The 21,911-nt window shown below is 40.2% G+C and overlaps 1 protein-coding gene across 7 annotated transcripts in view; it reads left to right on the top strand.

Moving 5' to 3' along the window:
* The window catches only part of MAST2 (microtubule associated serine/threonine kinase 2), a 199,598-nt gene that overhangs the window by 14,077 nt on the left and 163,610 nt on the right, over positions 1–21,911 (top strand). For all 7 annotated transcript variants that reach the window (XM_030870005.2, XM_060306021.1, XM_030870006.2 and 4 more), the window contains exons 2-3: positions 14,920–15,067; positions 20,102–20,244. In XM_030870005.2, coding sequence (XP_030725865.1) covers positions 14,920–15,067; positions 20,102–20,244 — 291 coding nt within the window. The remainder of the gene's footprint in view (positions 1–14,919; positions 15,068–20,101; positions 20,245–21,911) is intronic.

Here is a 21,911-nt window from a genome sequence, read left to right as displayed (position 1 = left end):
ATGTTTGGCTTCTTTTACTTAATGTAATGTTTTTGAGATTCATCCATATTGTAGCATATATCATCAGTATGTCATTCCTTTTTATGGCCGAGTAATATTCCATTATATGGATATACCACATTTGGTTTATTCAGTCATCAACTGATGGGCATTTGGGTTGTTTCCACCTTTTGGTGATTGTGGTAGTACCCCTATGAACATTTGTGTACAAGTTTCTGTTTGTACACCTGTTTTTCAATTTTTTGTTTCTATATATAGGAGTGGAATTGTTGGATCATATGATAATTCTATGTTTAAGTTTTTGATGAATTGTCAAACTGTTTTCCACAGTGGGTGTATCATTTTAACATTCCCACCAGCAATTTACAAGGGTTCCAGTTTGTCTGTGACCTTGCTAGCACTTGTTATTTTCCATTTTAAAAAAATCTAGCCATCCTAGTGGATAGAAATATCTCATACTTTTTTTAAAAAAAAAATTTATTTATTTATTTGGCTGTGCTGGGTCTTAGTTGCGGCACACGGGATCTTTAGTTGTGGCATGCAGGATCTAGTTCCCTGACCAGGGATTGAACCCGGGCCCCTTGCCTTGGGAGCGTGGAGTCTTAACTGCTGGACAACCAGGGAAGTCTCTGTCTCTTTTTAATCTTTTCCTTTCATCTCTTCCTTTTCCTTAAAATCTGTAAGTTGAAAAACCTTGGGGCATTTGGCCTGTAGAGTTTCCCAAAGTCTAGATTGCATAGTTATGGTGCATTTCAAAATGTTTTATGTCCTGTTGTATTTCCTGCAAATTACAGCTGGATACAGAGGCTTAATCAGCCTCAGGTTCAATTCCTTTGGCAAGATTTTGGGTGGTAGTGTGTTCTTTCAACAGGAGGCATGTGATGTCTGCTTTTTGCTCTTTGATTGTAGCAGTTGCTGATGCTCAGTGCTGAGATTCGCTAATTGGGAGTTGCAAAGTAGTGATATAATTCTATCATTTTGTTTTCATTTATTAGGTGGCATAGCATTTTAAGGAGATGCTTCTCATCTACTGTTTGATTCCCAGTGGTATAGTTCATGTAAGAATGGTCTGATTCTTTCCTTTTATTTACCTAGTTTTTAAGGTAATAAATTGGTTCCCGGTCATCTTCAGATGGTGATCAGTTAGTTATTTTTTATTATCACTGTGGAATCATACATTTAAATGTATTTGATGGGTTTCAACCCATATTTTATGTGTTTTTCTTTCTTTTTTTTTTTTTTACTGCTAATTGAAGCTCACATTGTCCTGTTGTTGTCTAGGAAGAGCCTCTTCATATTGGTTCCTTAGTCTTTTTTTTTTTTTTTTTTTGCGGTACGTGGGCTTCTCACTGTTGTTGCCTCTCCTGTTGCGGAGCACAGGCTCCGGACGCGCAGGCTCAGCGACCATGGCTCACGGACCCAGCCGCTCCGCGGCATGTGGGATCTTCCCGGACTGGGGCACGAACCCGTGTCCCCTGCATCGGCAGGTGGACTCTCAACCACTGCGCCACCAGGGAAGCCGGTTCCTTAGTCTTTTTGACCCAATCCTAATAGTTTTGATAATTTTCTTGCTATCTCTTACGTTCAACTGTTCCAGGCTCATTTTCCACCTTAGACCTGGAATTAGCTGTTTCTCTAAGAACTCCTGGCTTCTTTTAATGGGAAATGGAATTTCAGAACACCTGCAGTCTAGATCCTAGGGGTACTTATTGCTATTAGGTTGATCATTGTTCCTATGACCTTTCAGTGGATAGAGTTAGAAATAAATATAATAAAAACTATCTTGGCAATCAACAGTGATATTGACAAAGGACTACAGAGGTTTTTTTTAAACTTAATCTCCCATTTATTACATTAGTATCTCCTTTCTTTCATACCAAGAATCATGTTCCCAAAGACTCAGGGGATGATAAAATTAGAATATCCAGGAATTACTAATTTGCTTTATCATATGTTAACTGTATAACAGTCTCTAGTGGCACTACTAATGTACTACCACCAATGATTAATGAAAACTGTTAAAAAATTTTTTTGTGTATGTTGTCTCCACCTTCTCCCCTCATTTTTTGGTTGACCTATATCTACATTGTCAGATCATGTAGCCATTATATACTATACTCTCTCCCTTTTAATGAACACTTATTTATAATTTTATAAATGACCATATATTTAATGCTAATCACCATATTGATACATCTCTGGTTTTTTTTTTAATTGAAGTATTGTTGATTTATAGTGTTGTGTTAGTTTCTGGTATACAGCAAAGTGATTCAGATATACATATATATTTACATATAAATATATATATTCTTTTTCAAATTCTTTTCCATTATAGGTTATTACAAGTTCCCTGTGAATATAGTTCCCTGTGCTATGCAGTAGGACCTCGTCATTCTAGTTATTTTGATTGTATGAATCTTTTGTTTTTTTGTTTTTTCTTTTCTTTTTTGTGGTACGCGGGCCTCTCACTGTTGTGGCCTCTCCCATTGTGAAGCAGTGGCTCCGGACGCGCAGGCTCAGCGGCCATGGCTCACGGGCGCAGCTGCTCCGCGGCATGTGGGATCCTCCCGGACCAGGGCATGAACCCGCGTCCTCTGCATCGGCAGGCGGACTCTCAACCACTGCGCCACCAGGGAAGCCCCGAATCTTTTGTTTTTAAACATGTGTTTATTTTATTTTATTTTTTATTTTTTTTGGCTGCACAGTGTGGCATGTGGGATCTTAGTTCCCCGACCAGGGATCGAACCCATGCCCCCTGCAGTGGAAGCGCAGAGTCTTAACCACTGGACTGCCAGGGAAGTCCTGATTGTATGAATCTTGTTCTTTAGTACATTCCTTAGGAACGACCTGTTGGAACAATATTCTCTGAGTTATTTTATATTGATAACATTTTGCCTGTGCCCTTTACCTTGAAGATTAGTTTTCCTGGATATAAAATCCTGGGCTCATACTGCCTTTCTTTGAGTATCTTATATAGTATCTTGTAACCCTGTTTTTCTTCTGGCATAAAGAATTGTTGTCGGGACTTCCCTGGTGGCACAGTGGTTAAGACTCCATGCTCCCAATGCAGGGGGCCCGGGTTGGATCCCTGGTCAGGGAACTAGATCCCACATGCCTGCCACAACTAAGGAGCCTGCGTTGCTGCAACTAAGACCCAGTGCAGATAAATAAATATTAAAAAAAAAACGTTGCCATAGTCTGATAGTGATGCAGGTTTTTCTAATAGGTCATTTTTTTTTTAATGCTGAAATGATTTTTCTGTTAAAGTCCAGTTATTATACTAAAATATATCTTGGTGTTGGTCATTTTGGATTTATATGTCATGCATGTGGTGTGCTCTTCCAGGATGTAGTTTTCATATATATAGTTTTAATTTCAGCAAAGTTTTTGAATTATAATTTTAGTATTGATATTCGTTCTGTTGCCTTTCTTTGATTTTCTTCTGCAGGGACTTCTATTTGCTGTATGTTGGATCTTCTTTGCCTCTCTTCAACATATCATTTTCTCTCACACATTTTTTTTCCTCTTCATAAAAAAATAAAACAAACAGAAACACCCAAAGCATTTCATCTTCTGTGCCTCTTAAGGCATTATCTCTTGTTTGTATTCTGTCTTGTGTTCCTTCAAATTTAGTCTTTTTTTTTTTTTTTTACAATGGAATACTATAATAAAGTAAATGAATGAACTCCAGCTACATGTATCAACATGGATAAAACTCAGGAAACCTAATACTGATTCAAAAAAGTCATGAAAGAATATGTTTATATAAAGTTGAACAACATGCAAAATTTTACAATATATGGATGCAGTAATATGTTGTAAAACCATACAAAAAAGCAAGGCATGAAAAATGACACTGGTTACCTCAGGCAGGGGAAGGCGATGTGACTGGGGAGGGCTACATGGTGGGTTTTGTCATTCAGGAATGATTTGTTTTTGAAGCTGGGTGATGGGTACAGGTACATAGGTATTTGTTTTATAATTTATTCAAACTGTACAGATATGTATATTATAAAATTTATAATGTATTATCATGAAAAATAAATAAAATTTAAAAAACAGGAATAATTGGATAGAGTACTTGTGGGAGGGTAGATTGTTATAGGACCCTCCCTGAGGTCAGAGGGAATAAAACACTACTGCTGAAGTGGAGCTAGATGTGTAGGCGATTTCCTTGTGAAACATGGCTGTGAATGGGAACAGAACCCAGAGAGCTAAGGTGATGGTAGGAGGAGGGGCAAAGAATGATTTTTCTAAGATGGGAGATACTAGACTATGCTTGTTTGCTGCTGGGAATGACACAGAGACCATAAAGCAGGACCAGATGGTAACATAGAAGAGAAAGGGAATAATGGAAGGGGAAGGAGGGACTGGGGTCTAGGGCACTGGGCCTCAGAGATAAGGAGAGGTCCTCAGGCCCTTCATTGTAACAGGAAGGAATGAGACAAAAGATGAACACAGATACTGGGAGGTTTAGAGATTCAGTGGTGGGAAGATGAAGGCCCTGGAACAATTCTCCCATGTCTGATGGCTTTTATTTTGTCACTGAAGCGTGAGATAAGATCATTTTTCTTGGTTCAGCTGTCTTCCATCAGTCTGTGAGTGAGTCTTCACTGGAGCAGTGTGGCATGGTGGTCAAACATGTAGGCCTTGGAGGCAGGCAGGCTGGAATTTGATTTTTTTGCACCCATTTAACAAACATTTGCTGAATCGTGCCTTATACCAGTCTTGTCCTGAGTCCTGCTGAGGGCGCAAATGTATATGGCCCCTAGTCTCAGGGTGATCACCCTCTTTACGGAGGAGCCGGGAGGTGGGGCCTGTCATTTCTTAATTGATCTTTTATTTCTAATTTTTTCTTAAGCTCTCTCACCTCACTGGTGAGTTTATTTGAATCTGATTCATGTTTTGTAGCATAAATGTCTTTAGTAAATTTTAAAATCATATGTTACAGAAGGAAACGCCAATGTATTTATCTGCATTTTTACTTACTGTGTTCTTTCTCTGTTCCTAAAGTTGCTTATTGTATTATTTCCTTTCTGTTTAGAGAACTTTCTTTAGCCATTCTTTTAGGATAGGTTTGCTGCCAATAAAGTCTCTTAATTATCCTTATTTCTGAAGGTCATTTTCCCTGGTTATTGCTTCTGGTTGACAGTTCGTTTCTTTCAACACTGGAAAAATACTGTGCTCCCACTTTATTCTGGACTACATAGTTTCTGATGAGAAATCTGTCATTCAAACGTTTTTGTTTTCTTTTGTTTGTAATTTTTCTGAATTTTAATTATAATGTTTCCTGGCATATTTCTTTGGGTTTATTCTGCTTGGGGTTCACTCAGCTTCTTGAATCTGTAGGTTTATGTCTTCTTCACACATTTGGGAGGTTTTCAGCCATGATTTATTCTAGTACTTTTTCTTTCTTTCTCTCTTTGTCCTTTCCTTTTGGACTCCAGTGACACAGACATTAGATCTTTAATTACAAAACCATAGGTCCTGAAGCCTCTGTTTACTGTTTTCACTTTGTTGTTCATGTTGAATAACTTCTGTTCTTCTGTCTTCCAGTTCACTGTTTCTTTATTCTGTCCTCTATGTTCTGCTGAAAAGCTTATTCACTCAGTTTTTTTATTTTGGTTATTATATATTTCAATTCTAAAATATCCATTGGGTTCTTCTTTATGTTTTATTTTTTCCTTTGATTCAAGTATGGATACCTTTGCTCATTGAAATATTTTTATCATGTATGTTTTATACCCTTTTGTCTCTCATTTCCTCTGTTACTGCCATCTTTTGTGTTTAGTTGAAGAAAAAATTTTTTTTTGGTGTAATGAACCGTTTTGATCCCCTTTCATTTCCTTTTGTGTGTGCTTTTTTTATATTTTCTTTTTGCTTTGCCACAGGGATTACACGTAACATCCTAAATTTATAACAGTCTAGTTTGAATTGGTACCAACTTCAATAACATACAAAAACTCTGCTCCTATACACCTCTATTCTCCCACCCCCCTTTATGTTGTTCTCACAAATTATATCTTCAGGGGCTTCCCTGGTGGCGCAGTGGTTGAGAGTCCGCCTGCCGATGCAGGGGACACGGGTTCGTGCCCCGGTCTGGGAAGATCCCACATGCCACGGAGCGGCTGGGCCCGTGAGCCATGGCCACAGAGCCTGGGCGTCTGGAGCCTGTGCTCCGCAACGGGAGAGGCCACAACAGTGAGAGGCCCGCGTACAGAAAAAAAAAAAAAAAAAAAAAAAAAAATTATATCTTCATACATTGTGTGCTCAGTAACATAGATTTATAATTATTTTTATGTATTTGTCTTTTAAATCATGTAGGAAATAAAAAGTGGAGTTATAAACCAAAACTATAACAATGCTCACTTTTATATTTGCTCATGTAGTTACCTTTACTGGAGATCTTTATATCTTCATATGGCTTGAAGTTCCTGTTTTGTGTCTTTTCATTTCAACCTGAAGGATTCCTTTTAGGGCCGGTGTAGTGGTAATAAACTCCCTCAGCTTTTGTTTATCTGGGTAGAAATCTAAGTTGACAGTTTTTCCTGTCAGCACTTTTTTTTTTTTTTTTTGGCGGAATGAGGGCCTCTCACTGTTGTGGCCTCTCCCGTTGCAGAGCACAGGCTCCGGATGCGCAGGCTCAGTGGCCATGGCTCACGGGCCTAGCCGCTCCGCGGCATGTGGGATCTTCCCGGACCGGGGCACAAACCCATGTCCCCTGCATCGGCAAGTGGACTCTCAACCACTGCGCCACCAGGGAAGCCCCTGTCAGCACTTTAAATATGTCATTCCTTCTGGACTCCATAGTTCTGATGCAAAATTGGCTGTTAATCTGATTGGGGATCCCCTGTACATGATGAATTGCATCTCTCTTACTGTTTTGAATATTTTCTCCTTGTTGTTAGCTTCAACAGTTTGATTATGATATGTTTAGATGTGGGTCTGAGTTTAACCTACTTGAAGTTCATTGAGCTTCTGAACATGTAGGCTCGTGTCTCTCATCAAATTTGGGAAGTTTTCGGCAGTTATTTCTTCAGATACTCTTTCTTCCCCTTTCTCTCTTCTCCTTCTGGGATTCCCTTAATGCATATATTGTTTCTTTTGAAGATGTCCCCCGGTCCCTTAGGCTCTCTTCACTTTTCTTTTTTTTTTTTTTGCGGTACGCGGGCCTCTCACTGTTGTGGCCTCTCCCATTGTGAAGCAGTGGCTCCGGACGCGCAGGCTCAGCGGCCATGGCTCACGGGCGCAGCTGCTCCGCGGCATGTGGGATCTTCCCGGACCAGGGCACGAACCCGTGTCCCCTGCATCGGCAGGTGGACTCTCAACCACTGCGCCACCAGGGAAGCCCTCTCTTCACTTTTCTTCATTCTTTTTTTTTTTCTTGTTCCTCAGACTGTATAGTTTTAATTATCTTGTCTTCAAGATTGCTGATTCTGTCTTTGCCTGCTCAAATTTGCTATTGAACGCCCTATTGAATTTTTCACTTACTTATTGGTCTTTTTATCTCCTGAATTTCTGTTTGGTTCTTTTTAATAATTTCTGTCTTTTTGTTGATAGTGTTGTTTTGTTCATTGTTTTTCTTTAGTTCTTTGTTCATTGTTCATTTAGTTCATTGTTTTCTTTCTTTTTCTTTGTTCATTGATTTTCTTTAGTTCTTTGTCCATGTTTTCCTTTACTGATATGACCATGCTTAAGACAATCAATTTAAAATTTACTGCTAAGTCCAATGCTGGGCTTCCTCAGGGGTGGTTTCTGTTAATTTATTTTGATTCTTTGAGTGGGCCATACTTTCTTATTTCGTTATATGTCTTGTGATTTTTTTGTTGTTGTTGAAATTTGGACATTTGAATATTGGTAACTCTGGAATACAGCTTTTTCATTTTCCCCAGGCTTTGCTGTTGTTTGATCGTTGAAGGCTGTAGTTGTCCATTTGTCTAGTGAGTTTTCCAACATTTTTTGTAGAAACTGTATTTCTTGCTGTGTGTGATACTGAAGTCTCTGTTACTTAGCTTGTGTTTTGATGAAGATTTCCTGGATTGCCAGGAGCTAAGCAAGCAAACAAACACACATCCTGGTCTTTGCAGATTGACTTTGTGCCCTCCTTTGGCCCTTAGCCAGACTTGTGCTAAGTCTAGGGATCAGCTTGAGATGAAAGCTTAAAATCTTTTTAGGTCTTTCCTGAGCATGCATTTCACCCTGGGCTTTCTAAATTGCCATATATACACAGGTGTTTTTGATTGCCCTAATTTCCCAAAGAAACTCTCCCTTTTCTCACCCAGATCTCAGGCAGTCAGTTGAATGTCTCATTGTTAATCTTTTGCCCAAGTGGCTGTGGGTGTTTGGATCATCTTACAGGGTTTTAAGCAATACTTGCTGCTTTTCCACCTTGAGAAGATTGTGAGTTAGGTGAAATAGAGAGGAGTGCCTTGTGTTAGTCCTTCAGGTAGTCTCCAGATAAGTTATAACAGGTATAAACGATAAGTTGCAAGTAAGGTCTGTTCTGCTCCTTCTGGAACCAGGGGCCAGGGTCCCACACTTGGAACACCAGCTGATGTCTTTAAGATTGCCTCCACATCAAGGAGTGGGTAGGGTGAGGGCAAGTAAAAATGCCACAAAGCTTTCCTACCATTTTTAAGTTGACTTTTTTTTTAATAGATTTTATTTATTTATTTATTTATTTATTGGCTGCGTTGAGTCTTCCGTTGCTGTGCGCAGGCTTTCTCTAGTTGCGGCGAGCGGGGCCTACTCTTTGTTGCGGTGTGAGGGCTTCCCATTGTGGTGGCTTCTCTTGTTGCGGAGCACAGGCTTGAGGCGCACAGGCTTCAGTAGTTGTGGCACACGGGCTTCAGTAGTTGTGGCTTGTGGGCTCTAGAACGCAGGCTCAGTAATCGTGGCACACGGGCCTAGTTGCTCCGCGGCATGTGGGATCTTTCCAGACCAGGTCTCGAACCTGTGGTCCCCTGCATTGGAAGGCGGATTCTCAACCACCGTGCCACCAGGGAAGCCCCTGAAGTTGACTTCTTGATTCAGCATTCTCTTGGTTGCCGTAAGCCTTTGACTATTTTCCAGAGTCTGACAAAGGTGGTTCTGACAGTTTCTGCTTGTTTTTTTTTTGTTTGTTTGTTTTCACGTCCTTTATCTCATTTGATTTTCTTTTTTTATAAAAAATTTTTTCTTTAAGTTTATTTTTTTAACATCTTTATTGGAGTATAATTGCTTTACAATGGCGTATTAGTTTCTGCTTTGTAACAAAGTGAATCAGCTATACATATACATATATCCCCATATCTCTTCTGTCTTTCGTCTCCCTCCCTCCCACCCTCCCTATCCCACCCCTCTAGGTGGTCACAATTTCTGCTTGTTTTTCAGTGTTTCTGTGGGGGAATGTTAGCTTGGAGCTGTGTACTCCATCATTTTGCTGATGTTATCTTTCACTTGATTTTAATCTTTGTTTCCCCAGTGATAAATGATGTTGAGAATGGTTTCATGTGTTCATTTGCCATATTTGCCTCTTCTTTGCTGAAATGTCTTTTTTTGCACGGTATGCGGGCCTCTCACTGTTGTGGCCTCTCCCGTTGCGGAGCACAGGCTCCGGACGTGCAGGCTCAGCGGCCATGGCTCACAGGCCCAGCCACTCCGCGGCATGCGGGATCTTCCCAGACTGGGGCATGAACCCATGTCCCTTGCATCGGCAGGTGGACTGTCTACCACTGCGCCACCAGGGAAGCCCCTTGCTCATGTTTTTTTATTAGCTTGTGTGTTTTCTTATTATTGAATTGTGAAAGATCTTTATATATACTGAATGCCAGTCTTTCTCAGATGTGTTTTGCAAATATTCTTCCTCCTGTGTGATTTGTTTTCATTTTTTAACAGTATCTTTTGAAGAGTAGTAGTTTTAAAATTTGTTGAAGTCTATTTATAAATTTGTTCTTTTTAAACTTCTGCTTTGTGTGTTATCTAAGAATGCTATCTAACTCAAAAGTATAAAAATTTACTCTTGTATTTTCTTCTGAAGGTTTATACTTTTAGGTTTTATAGTTAGACTCATGATCCACTTAGAGTTAATTTTTATATATGTTGTCTTTGATATGCCTGAGGTATGGGTCAGGGTTCTTTTTTTTCGCATGTACATATCAAGCAAAGGTTTTTTGATAAGGATTAAGAGAATGTACTTTGAGTAGTATGGCACCTGGGTTTGACTCTTGGCAAGGTAGGTCAGGAAGACTCTGCCATAGGGTATGGATTTTTCTTCACCTACTGAATTTCCATTCATATGGGATAAGACAACTCCTATTGAGAGCCCAGGTTCTTAGCCTGATAGACAAGTTTTTAGTGTGTAGACTTCTGTTTTCAGCTGTGAATCCTTTGCTTACTTCTAATCCTATCCTTAGTAGCATGACACAGTGTAAACACAACGCTATCCTTGTGGGTAAAGTTAGCCTGAGATTTGCTTTGATATTGTGGAGGAGGGAGATGGTTCTGACCAAGAGAGGGAGGACTCTCTGTGAGGACTCCCAGAGCAATAGGCAAAATAGCCACAACTTAGTACTCTGAATTAAAAGAGAAAGCAATAAGCTCTTAGAGTTGGAAGGAGCATGTAGAAATTGTGTAGTCAGGCAATTTTCAACCTTTTTTTTTGACAGTTGAAATTTATATGTCATATATTAGATATGTTATTGTTATGATAGATAAATACACATTATATGTAATTTCTGGCATGCAGGCTGTAATTCTGCCTTTTAAAAAATCTCACTTAAGAAAGAATGTAACATAAGCGAACTGACTTTATTTCATTGATAGTATTTACCAAGAACCTGCTTTCATTTAATTAAGAGAGTATACTGATTGCAAACTTGAGTACTTTAAGTCAATTTCAAATAATTTGTGACACGATCCTCACAATTGGTCAACATATATTTGTGTTGATGGCATCATATTGAAAGTTTTTATTTAGTCTCGTGGTTCTCAAACTTTAGTGTGCTTCACAGTCACTTAGAGGGCTTGTTAAAACACGGATTGCTGCTACCCTCCCCCAGAATTTCCTATTTAGTAGATCTGGGGTGGGGCCCTAGAATTTGCCTTTCTAACAAGTTCACAGGTGATGCTGATGCTGCTGGTCTGGGGACCACATTTTGAGAGTCACTGCTTAGGTCAACTTTCACCTTACTTTTTCAGTATCCTAGGGGCACAGTCCATTCCCTTTAAGACGGCCTTTTTTCACTGTTAGATGGTTCTTCCTATAATTAAACCTACTTCTCCTTCTGTTATTTTTATCCAGTATATCAAACTGGCCTCTGAAGTAAGAAGTTTACTCTCCTATAACAGAGGAGATAGCTCTCTTGTAGTTGAAGAGAGTTATTCATGTCTTCTTTGTTTTATTTCTTTCACGTTAAATGTTTATAGTTTCCCTAATAGTTATTGGAAGAGTACTGCAATTTGTAGTTATGTTAATATTGCCATAATAGTATTTTATTTGTAACCTTGTTTCTCTTGCTATATTCCCTGGGATTCTATCCAAGCCAGAAACCTGGAAGTCATCCTAGGCTCCTTCCCCTCCTTAACTCCCTATTTTGCTGAAGAATCATTTGAGTGTAGAAATGATAGGAACCAGATAGAAATTTGATCCAATTTAAGCAGAAAGGGGGAGCTTACTATAAGGGTACAGTGGTATGCCGTTGAATCTGAAAACATGTGGTTTGGCTGGATCTCTCATAAGTGACTAGAAATGGGAACTAGAAAACTGCAAGAAGCAAATTAGTTTGGAAGTTAGAAAGGAAGTTCCTCTTCCCATGCCCTTTTTCTTTCTTGGGCTATGTGTGGTTCTATTTTATTTGCTTCATTCTCTTTTCCTGTCTTTTAATGAATTCTTTGGTAAATTCAGTAATGTTCTGCTGTTTTAAAAAGTGCAGTCTAGCTGAGCAAGAGAAGCAAGATACAGAACAGTTCGTACAGAGTGATTCCATTTATCTAATATTCTGTTCGAAGCCTGGATAGTAGTTACCCTGGAGGGATAGTGTAGTGACTAGAAGGGTGCACAGGGGGCTTTCTGGAATGCTTGGTTATGTCTTTTTTTTTTTAATCTTGATGCTGGTTCCATGGATATGTTTAACTTGCAAAATTTATTGAGTTATATGCTTAGGTATATGTACTTTTCTGAAATGAGTAATATACTTAAGTAAAAGTTAAAAAGACGTCCTGATTTAAAAGTTAAATTTCATTTCCCATTTATATTTCCTTCCCTTTGCAAAGTTTTGACAGGGGAGACTTGGAATAAGAAGGTGCATGATCTGCTTTCATTATTCCTCTCCTCTGTTTTCTGGCTTCTTTACTTTGGTATGTTATGATAGGGAATAGGGAGATTGAAAAGGATATGACTTTCTTTTGGGACTTCCCTGGTGGCGTAGTGATTAAGAATCCGCCTGCCAGTGCAGGGGACACAGGTTCAATTCCTGGTCCAGGAAGATCCCACATGCTGCGGAGCGACTAAGCCCCTGCGCCACAACTACTGAGCCTGTGCTCTAGAGCCCATAAGCCACAACTACTGAGCCTGTGCCCTAGAGCCCATGAGCCACAACTTTCTTTTAACTGGTGCTGATCTCGTCCTATCGGTTGTCGATCCTTTTGTGGCTAAGACTAACTGTTCATCCATACAGTGTAGCAGGCATCCAAGTGCTGGCTCTCTCAAGTAGCTCATTTGTAAGGTATTTTTGGGATACTTTTCTTTCCATATTGCCTTCACATAGGATATTCCTTCAGCATGATATCTTACAAGGCCTTCTCACTTCCCTCCACCCAAAGCTGCTTACTGGGGTGTTGCTTCTGTGAATGGCCAGCCCTTTTTGGTGGGTTACCAGCATTAGTGCCCAGACCCTGCTTTCTTCATGGTTTCTACTTGATGCATAGGTACTGTTTCATCCTCGATACACCAGTTGGTGGGAATATAGGCTGTTCCCTTGCTGCCTTCTCTTTTCGCATTGACTACTCCTTCCAATTCTCCTTTCTCCCTGCTCATTCCTGTTAGAGTTGGATGGGCACATCAGTAGATTTAATGGTACAGTGCCTAAATATCCCCCTTTATCCTTTTATCCATTTACTACCAATTTTTTAAAAAAATATTTTTATTTATTTATTCATTTGGCTATGCTGGGTCTTAGTTGCGGCACGTGGGATCTTTGTTGCTGCGTGCGAGATCTTTGTTGTGGCCTACTGGATCTTTTAGTTGCGACATGCGGGATCTTAGGTGCGGCATGCGGGATTTAGTTCCCTGACCAGGGATTGAACCCGTGTACCCTGCACTAGGAGCGTGGAGTCTTAACCACTGGACCACCAGGGAAGTCTCATTTACTACCAATTTTAAAAATACTTTTTCCTCGGGAATTCCCTGGTGGTCCAGTGGTTAGCATTCTGTGCTCTCACTGTCGAGGGCCCAGGTTCAGTCCCTGGTTGGAGAACTAAAATCCCACAAGCCATGCTATGCGGCCAAAAAAAAAAAACCCCCAAAACAAATGAAAAAAACCTTTTTCCTTTTCTCTTCAGTTATTTTTCATCAACTTCACTCTTCTTTTTATCCTGGGGTATTTGTAAATTATATTCTGGATGGCCACCACTAAGCAATGTTTGTACTTTCCTGTGTGTGAACTCACCGGTCACAGTATATGACCCTAGAGGCTTTATTTATTTATTTTTAAATTATTTATTTGGTTGCGCTGGGTCTTAGTTGCGGCAGGTGGACTCCTTAGTGGTGGCTCACTGACTCTTAGTTGTGGCACGTTGGCTCCTTAGTTGCAGCTCGCTGGCCCCTTAGTTGTGGCATGTGAGCTCTCAGTAGCGGCATACATGTGGGATCTAGTTCCCTGACTAGAGATCGAACCTGGGCCCCCTGTATTGGGAGCACAGAGTCTTAACCACTGTCCCACCAGGGAAGTCCCCTCTAGAGGCTTTAAAAAAAATCTTTTCTCAAGGAGGCAGGCATTTTTCCATTTATTTCCCACCCCCCTGTGGCTTTATTGCTATGGTACTAGTTGCTTGTGTCTTGTTTTTCAAATGGCAGGTAACATAGATTTCAGTTATTTATTTCTCCTTATGCTTCTCATTTTGTCTTTGTACTGTCCAGGTCAGATTGATGTGCTACTTATCTGTGTTTGTTGTAGCTTCCTTCACTGAAATATAAAAGATAGGCCTCATTTGCCTTATTTTTTATTTTTTTACCCAGAATATTTTCTCATTAATGCTGCTAATTAGGTGGGTGTTTGCTTTAAAATGTCTGCATCTTGATGATGCTTACTGAGTGAGGAGGAAGTGGCATTGGGATGGGGTGGGATGGGTTAGACTAAAATAAAGGCAATGGGAAGGCACTGTCAATGCTTCATATTGTCTGTATATCCTCCATTGTACTATTATAATTTTTCATTGAAGACATGAGTTCAGCTCCTATTATAGACATAAAGAAGGCTCTGAGTTTTACTTTAGCATTAATTGAATGTTAGGGGTATTTCTAACTTTGTATGACAGGTAAAGGAAGGTCTATTATTTACGATTTTTTAAAAACTAAAATATACTTTTCTTTACTAGATACAGGAAGAGTGTGAGTAAATGGAGAAAAGTAAATAAACATAATTAGACATGTACTCATTATGGATAATATATCCTGTCAAAGTGCCTTATTGTGTCACCTTGTGAATCTCATCCCCTATTTTTCCTTTGGCATTTTATACTCAATGTCCCACATCATTCACAGCATACCCAAACAGCTGTCACTAAGAAATTTGTTTCTGGCTTTAGCTGTTGAACAGGAAATATAAAATGTTGGCACTTTTTAACTGTAATGGATGTTGTAGAGATATTTAATATAAAGTTAGTTCTTATACTTTCAGAAAAGACATTAAAGGCTTATGTTTTACTTCTTTCACTTTGAAGGATGTGATAACTGGACTTAGTCCCCTGCTCTTCAGGAAGCTCAGTAATCCTGACATATTTTCATCCACTGGAAAAGCTAAACTTCAACGACAACTTAGTCAGGATGACTCTAAGTTACGGAGAGGAAGCCCGGCCAGTTCTTTTTCAGGTAAGTATCTAATTTTGTTTTCTTTTAACAATTGTGGGAATGGGACTTCCCTGGTGGCACAGTGGTTAAGAATCCGCCTGCCAATGCAGGGGACATGGGTTCGAGCCCTGGTCCGGGAGGATCCCACATGCTGCAGAGCAACTAAGCCCATGTACCACAACTACTGAGCCTGTGCTCTAGAGCCTGCGAACCACAACTACAGAGCCTGCGTGCCACAACTACTGAAGCCCGTGTGCCTAGAGCTGGTGCTCCGCAATAAGAGAAGCCACCGCAGTGAGAAGCCGGTGCACTGCAACGAAGAGTAGCCTCCGCTCGCCGCAACTAAAGAAAGCCCACACGCAGCAACGAAGACCCAATGCAGCCAAAAAACAAAAAAACAAAAAAACCCCCAGAGTTGTGTGACTGTTTTGTCAATATTTAAGGGTATATCAACTGACTTGGCATCTTGACCCCTTCTTCTGTTGTAATAGTGTTATGTAGAGCACTTGTGGGTAAGGCTGTCTTCCTTTCTTTACTGTTTCCCTGTTTCCTCATGGCATTTCTGAATGCTAACCTCCTGAACCTGCTGGGTATTTCCTAGTTGACCATTATCACTGGTTATTCCCTTTCAATATGATTTGTGCTCTCTGCTTACTTCTGTAGACTTCACAAACTTTGCTTCTTTTTATTTTCTTTTTTCTCTTATTTCCAAAACTCATTCCAAAGCCCATAGTGCCTCCCCACCTCATCCATAGAAAAGTCTTAAAAAATTCAAAGGGAAAAATTAATACAAGGACATCATGCCCAAATAGGAAGCAATTAAAATGTGGCATAGTTTTAAGCAATCAATAGAGTATGGAAGAAAGAGAATCCATTTGACTTTAGTTGAAGAAGCAAATGTAATCCTATTACATTCCTTGGCCTACTGTAAACAGTTTTCAGTTTCTTTTTATTTTGGTACCTTTTCAGGGCTGTTCCCTTGGCTTTCTCTTCTCACTCTTCTATTGAAATTTTATTTTGTCAGTCATGTATTTAATCACATAGAGCTATTTCTTGTTTGTTTTTTTCCCATAGCATTCTGCTCTTCTTTTAAGGATGTATTTATCTTCTAATTCTCTATGAGTAAATAGATTTTTTATTTTTGGATTAAAATTTTCTTTTTTAAGTTTTCTTTTGTTTCTGAATCAACTTTTTTTCTTTTGAGCACCTAACAACCAGAATCCATTGCTTTGCTCTGAGATGCTAATAAATCCCTTTTATCCTGTGAGGTAATTGTCTGGCTACTGGGTGGTGCAATGTGGGAATGTGGTTGTGTTTGACTGTTCTGTCTACAGATTTTCAGTTACTCTGATTTCAGCCTTATGTCTTACTTTATGTCCTCTTAGGTATCTAAGTACTGAGTACTGAACTTACCTGAGATTTTGCAGGGCAGCCTGATGCCCCATTTAATTACAAGCTCCACTAAGCTTATTATACCTCATGCCTTTCTTTGCCCAGTTCCATTGGTTATGATTCATCTATATGCTTTAGATTTTCCCCAAATTTTGTTCATTCTCTCGTAGAGTGTCTATGTGTCTGTCTCTGTCTCTCTTTCTCTCTCTGGTGGTAGCCTTTATTTGTTTATTTATTTTGTTTTTATTCTCTCTCTCTTTTTTTTGGCCGTGTGGCGCCATGTGGCCATTTTGCTGGATCTTAGTTCCCTGACCAGGGATTGAAGCCGGGCCCCTGGCAGTGAGAGTGCTGGGTCCTAACCACCGGACCGCCAGGGAATTCCCTCTTTATTCTCATTTAATGGAGTTTCCTGGGGGACAAAAATACAAGTATGTGCTCCGTCAGCCATCTTTAACTGGGAATATTTCTTAAAAATATCCTCAAATTATTGTAAGAATAATAATTAGAATTTTTAAGAAGTTTTCTTTTTTTCTGAGTTATTTGTTTACTAAAGGGCTAGTTGCTCCATTTGTTCATATTGTTCCTTCTGTTTTTAAGTTGTTTGTGTTCCTCAGATTCTTGGCAGTTCTTGGTATGCTTCAAGCCCTGACCAGTAGATGTCCAAATGGGTTTCTTCTGCTGTTGTATAAGCCTCTTTCCCTAGCAGGCCCTTATTTTGAAGGGAGATAGAGTGATACTAGCCTTTGTATACGTGGATGGGGAAAGTTAACAAACTAGCTTTCCTTTAGGTTATATAGATCCTCATCTATAGGCAGATCGCCTGGAGAGCTTGGCAACATTTGGAGAAGGAAGAAAAGAAACCAGGCAGGCTCTGCTCTGGGCTTGTGGAAGTTTTGAGTACAGAACCATTATTATTTTTTGTGGAGCATTTTATGGAAAGACTTCTCATTAAAGCATGCATTTGAGAGCAGACTTGAAAGATAACTAGATTTTTTTAAATTGTGTGTTCCTGATCAAAAATGTAAAATATGCCAGTTATAAAAAATTTGAGTACAATAACGTGCATCATGTCAAAAGTGAAGTGTCCTTCTTAATCTTTACTTTCTTCTATTTTCCCTCCCTTCAAACCATTTATATATACTCCATTATATTTAAATATACATTTAAAATCTTATATAAATATATATAAGCTTTATTTTAAAAATGAACATTGGAATCATAAGCTATATGCTTCCTTTTTAAAAAAATTTTTTTTTTTTTTTTTTTGTGGTACGCGGGCCTCTCACTGTTGTGGCCTCTCCCGTTGCAGAGCACAGGCTCTGGATGCACAGGCTCAGCGGCCATGGCTCATGGGCCCAGCCGCTCTGCGGCATGTGGGATCCTCCCGGACCGGGGCACGAACCCGTATGCCCTGCAAAGGCAGGCGGACTCTCAACCACTGCGCCACCAGGGAAGCCCCTAAAAAAATTCTTTTTATTTTTAATTTTTATTACATTTTGGCCGCACTGTGTGGCATGTGGGATCTCAGTTCCCCGACCAGAGATTGAACCCGTGCCCCCTGTGGTAGAAGCGTGAAGTCTTAACCATTGGTCCGCCAGGGAAGTCCCTATATGCTTCCTTTCTGCTATTTTCACTTAACAGGAAATGTTGAACATTTTTCTCTTGACTACATGTTCAGCTGCCTCATTATTTTTAACGGGTTCAGTATGTCATTACGTGAAGATTATAATTAACTGGTAATGATCATTTATCTTATTTACAATTTTATTATGATGAGCATTGCTAGGGAGACGTTCTGGTCTACTTTTTTTTCTTTACATTCCTATAAGTGGAATGCTGGGTCCAAGCATACTCAAATTAAAATTATAATAGGTTTTGCTAAATTGCCCTGCAAATAAGTTGCATCACACTTTGTTTGCAGTAAAAGGATATGTTATAGCAAAAACAAAACCCAAACCTCCTTTTGCTCATACCTCTTTATAAAGTGGGTATTTCCATGACAAATAGGATTTTGCCAGGAAAAAGAAGGGTTTTCAAGTGAATTGATGATCAAGATAAAGCCTGCTGAATATGCAGGGCAGAATATTTAAGTTGAATGAGTGAATGGGTTTGGAAAGAGTGGAAGGAGATCAGGCCAGGAAGATAATCTGGATTTACGGAGGATCTTTTTAGTGTTTTTTAGTGTTTTAAAAGTGTGGCTTAGGGGACTTCACTGGTGGCTCAGTGGTTAAGAATCCTCCTGCCAGTGCAGAGGACACAGGTTCGAGCCCTGGTCCAGGAATATCCCACATGCCAAGGAGAAACCAAGCCCGTGTGCCACAACTGAGCCTGCACTCTGGAGCCCGCGAACCACAGGTACTGAACCTGCGTGCCACAACTACTGAAGCCCGTGCACCTAGAACCCGTGCTCCACAACAAGAGAAGCCACCGCAATGAGTAGCCCCCACTCGCCGCAACTAGAGAAAGCCTGTGCGCAGCAATGAAGACCCAACTCAGCCAAAATAAATAAATAAATAAATAAATTTAAAAAAAAAAGTGTGGCTTAGGACTTCCCTGGTGGTCCAGTGGTTAAGACTCCGCCCTTCCCCTGCAGGGGGCGCAGGTTCCATTGCTGATTAGGGAACTAAGATCCCACATGCTGTGTGGCGCCGCCAAAAACAAAAAACCAAAACAAAACAAGCAAAAAGTGTGGCTTAATTCTTTAAACAGTAGGGAGTCATGAGAAGGGAATGACCTGACCATGTTTGTTCTGATTAGATCACTAGCAGCAACGTGAGAATGGTGTGAGGGGAGTTGAAATGGGACTTGAACCTCAGGTAGAAAGTCATTGTAATTCTAGATGCTTAGTCTTTATAAGTGATTTTCTTGTAGTCTCTCAGTGGGATTAAGGCAGTTGGTCAACCTGGACTGAACACATGGAGCCTGGCAAGAATAGTATATATTCAGTGTTTGTCTTCTGGAAACCTAAGGGCCAAATTTGTCTAGGAAAAGCTGTCAGCTCCACTCTTATTGCATTGAGTTGGTGAGAAACTAGGTGGGATGGAAGGGACTAGAAAACTCCTAGCCTGCTAGGTTGGGTGTCAGGGTTGGGCCCTGGCATGATGGTGGATATTACAGAGAATTTATTTTTTTTAATATTTATTTAATTTATTTTGGCTGCGCCAGGTCTTAGTTGCGGCATGCATGCAGAGTTCCCTGGCCAGGGATTGAACCCGGGCCCCGTGCTTTGGAAGTGTGGAGTCTTACCCGTTGCACCACCAGGGAAGTCCCTACAGAGAATTTAAAATAGTCATCAACTCAGTTCAGTATTCTACTTGGCATTTCTCACCACCACCAATATAGTTGGAATTTTTAGAGGGCTGCAGATTCTAAAATGGATGTGGAGGGACTTCACTTTGTTTTGGATCAAAGTACTTAAAAAAAAAAAAATATATATATATATATTTATTTATTTGGCTGTGCTGGGTCTTAGTTGCAGCATGTGGGATCTAGTTCCCTGACCGGGGATCGAACCTGGGCCCCCGGAATTGGGAGGGTGGAGTCTTAACCACTGGACCACCAGGGAAGTCCCTGGATCAATGTACTTGTAATCCAGTTGATATCATTGTATTTTTTCATTTGTTAATTAATAATTTGTTAATTTTCCAAACCTTGTTGTTGAAGGTAAGCAGCTGCTCCCCTTGTCTGGCAGTGTACATAGCAGTGTGGGACAGGTGACTTGGCAGTCTTCAGGAGAAGCATCAAACCTGGTTCGAATGAGGAATCAGACCCTCGGACAGTCTGCGCCTTCTCTGACTGCTGGTTTGGTAAGTGTTAGTACAGATGGTCCCTTGCTCCATGAACAAATTCTTGGTTGTCATTCGTCATTATTGCATCTATTATTTTCCTTTTTAGGGTTTGGCTAGTTTCATTTCTCAAAGTGAATTATGGGAAAGAATGGAATTTAATAGACTGTATTCTGATTGCTCTCATGCTGTCACTGGTACTGATTATATAATGAGAGTCAAGAAGAAGACTCAATATGATTCTAACTTTAATGAATAAATTTCCTGAGAAGGAGCTTTCTTATAGAAATGATTCTAAATCTTGTGAAGTTGTGTTGCTTCTGTGTACAGCTCTGTGGTATACATATTTAGTACATGAAGATAGGGAACATGTTTTGCACATAGTAGGCAGTTCAGTATATACTGGGTGAAAAGAATGAGACTTTTCTTTGTCTAGACTTTGTATAGTAGACAGGACCTAACAGAGGTTACACTGTGTAGTCTGGGCAGGTTGTTTTCTGCCTATTATTGCATCTTGTACCCTTTTACCCTCAGTGGCCCTGCCTCTTTACTTAGGGGACCCGTTAACTTTCTGCTGATCTCACACTCTTACCTCTAAATGTAGGACAAGGCACACAGTAATTTTCAGGATACAATAACAGAAGCTTGTTCCCGTTAAAATAATCTTATCTACTCTTTGGGACCATAAATCTTTTGGGTTGGCACATAGGGAGTAGAAAGTTTTGTCCATTTGTCCATCCTGGGAAATGGGGATAGGGGAAGAAGTCTGTGACTTTTAGGCCACAGGGACCATCAGGGTCATTTGTGGAACTTCCCCAACTTTTTATCTTATTTATTTATTTATTTATTTTATTTTTGGCTGCGTTGGGTCTTTGTTGCTGCGTGTGGGCTTTTCTCTAGTTGCGGTGAGCAGGGGCTGCTCTTCATTGCGGTGCGCGGGCTTCTCATTGCGGTGGCTTCTCTTGTTGTGGAACACGGGCTGTAGGTGCGCGGGCTTAAGTATGTGCAGCATGCGGGCTCAGTAGTTGTGGCACGTGGGCTTTAGAATGCAGCCTCAGTAGTTGTGGTGCATGGGCTTAGTTGCTCTGTGGCACGTGGGATCTTCCCGGACCAGGGCTCGAACCCATGTCCCCTGCATTGGCAGGCGGATTCTTAACCACTGTGCCACCCAGGAAGCCCCCAACTTTTTATCTTGAAAATACCAAACCTACAGAAAAATGGAAAGAATGGTACAGTGTATACCCAATTAAACTTGCTTAGATTGACCAATTTCGTTGTAACTTTATATTTTGCCACATTTTGTTTAATCTGTGTGTATGTATATATTTTTTTCCTGAAGATTTCAAAGGAAGTAACAGACGTTATGCTACCTCCCTCTTAAGTATTTCTCCTAACATCAAGGACAGTCTCCTAAATAACCACAATATATAGCGGACCCTTGAACACCACTGGTTTGAACTGGGTGGGCCCACTTATATGTGGATTTTTCCCAATAGTAAATGCTAGTACTATAGGATCCATGATTGGTTGAATCCTGGGATGCAGAACTGTAGATAGGGAGGGCCAACTGTAAGTTTATACTTAGATTTTCCACTGCATGGAGGGGTGGGGAGGGTTTGGGAGATGTCAGCACCTCTAACCCCTGCATTGTTCAAGGGTCACCTGTATTGTCAGATCCAAGAAGTTTA

This window comes from Globicephala melas, chromosome 1 (genome assembly GCF_963455315.2).
Source record: "Globicephala melas chromosome 1, mGloMel1.2, whole genome shotgun sequence".
NCBI lineage: Eukaryota > Metazoa > Chordata > Mammalia > Artiodactyla > Delphinidae > Globicephala > Globicephala melas.
This window is presented reverse-complemented; position numbering and strand designations above follow the sequence as displayed.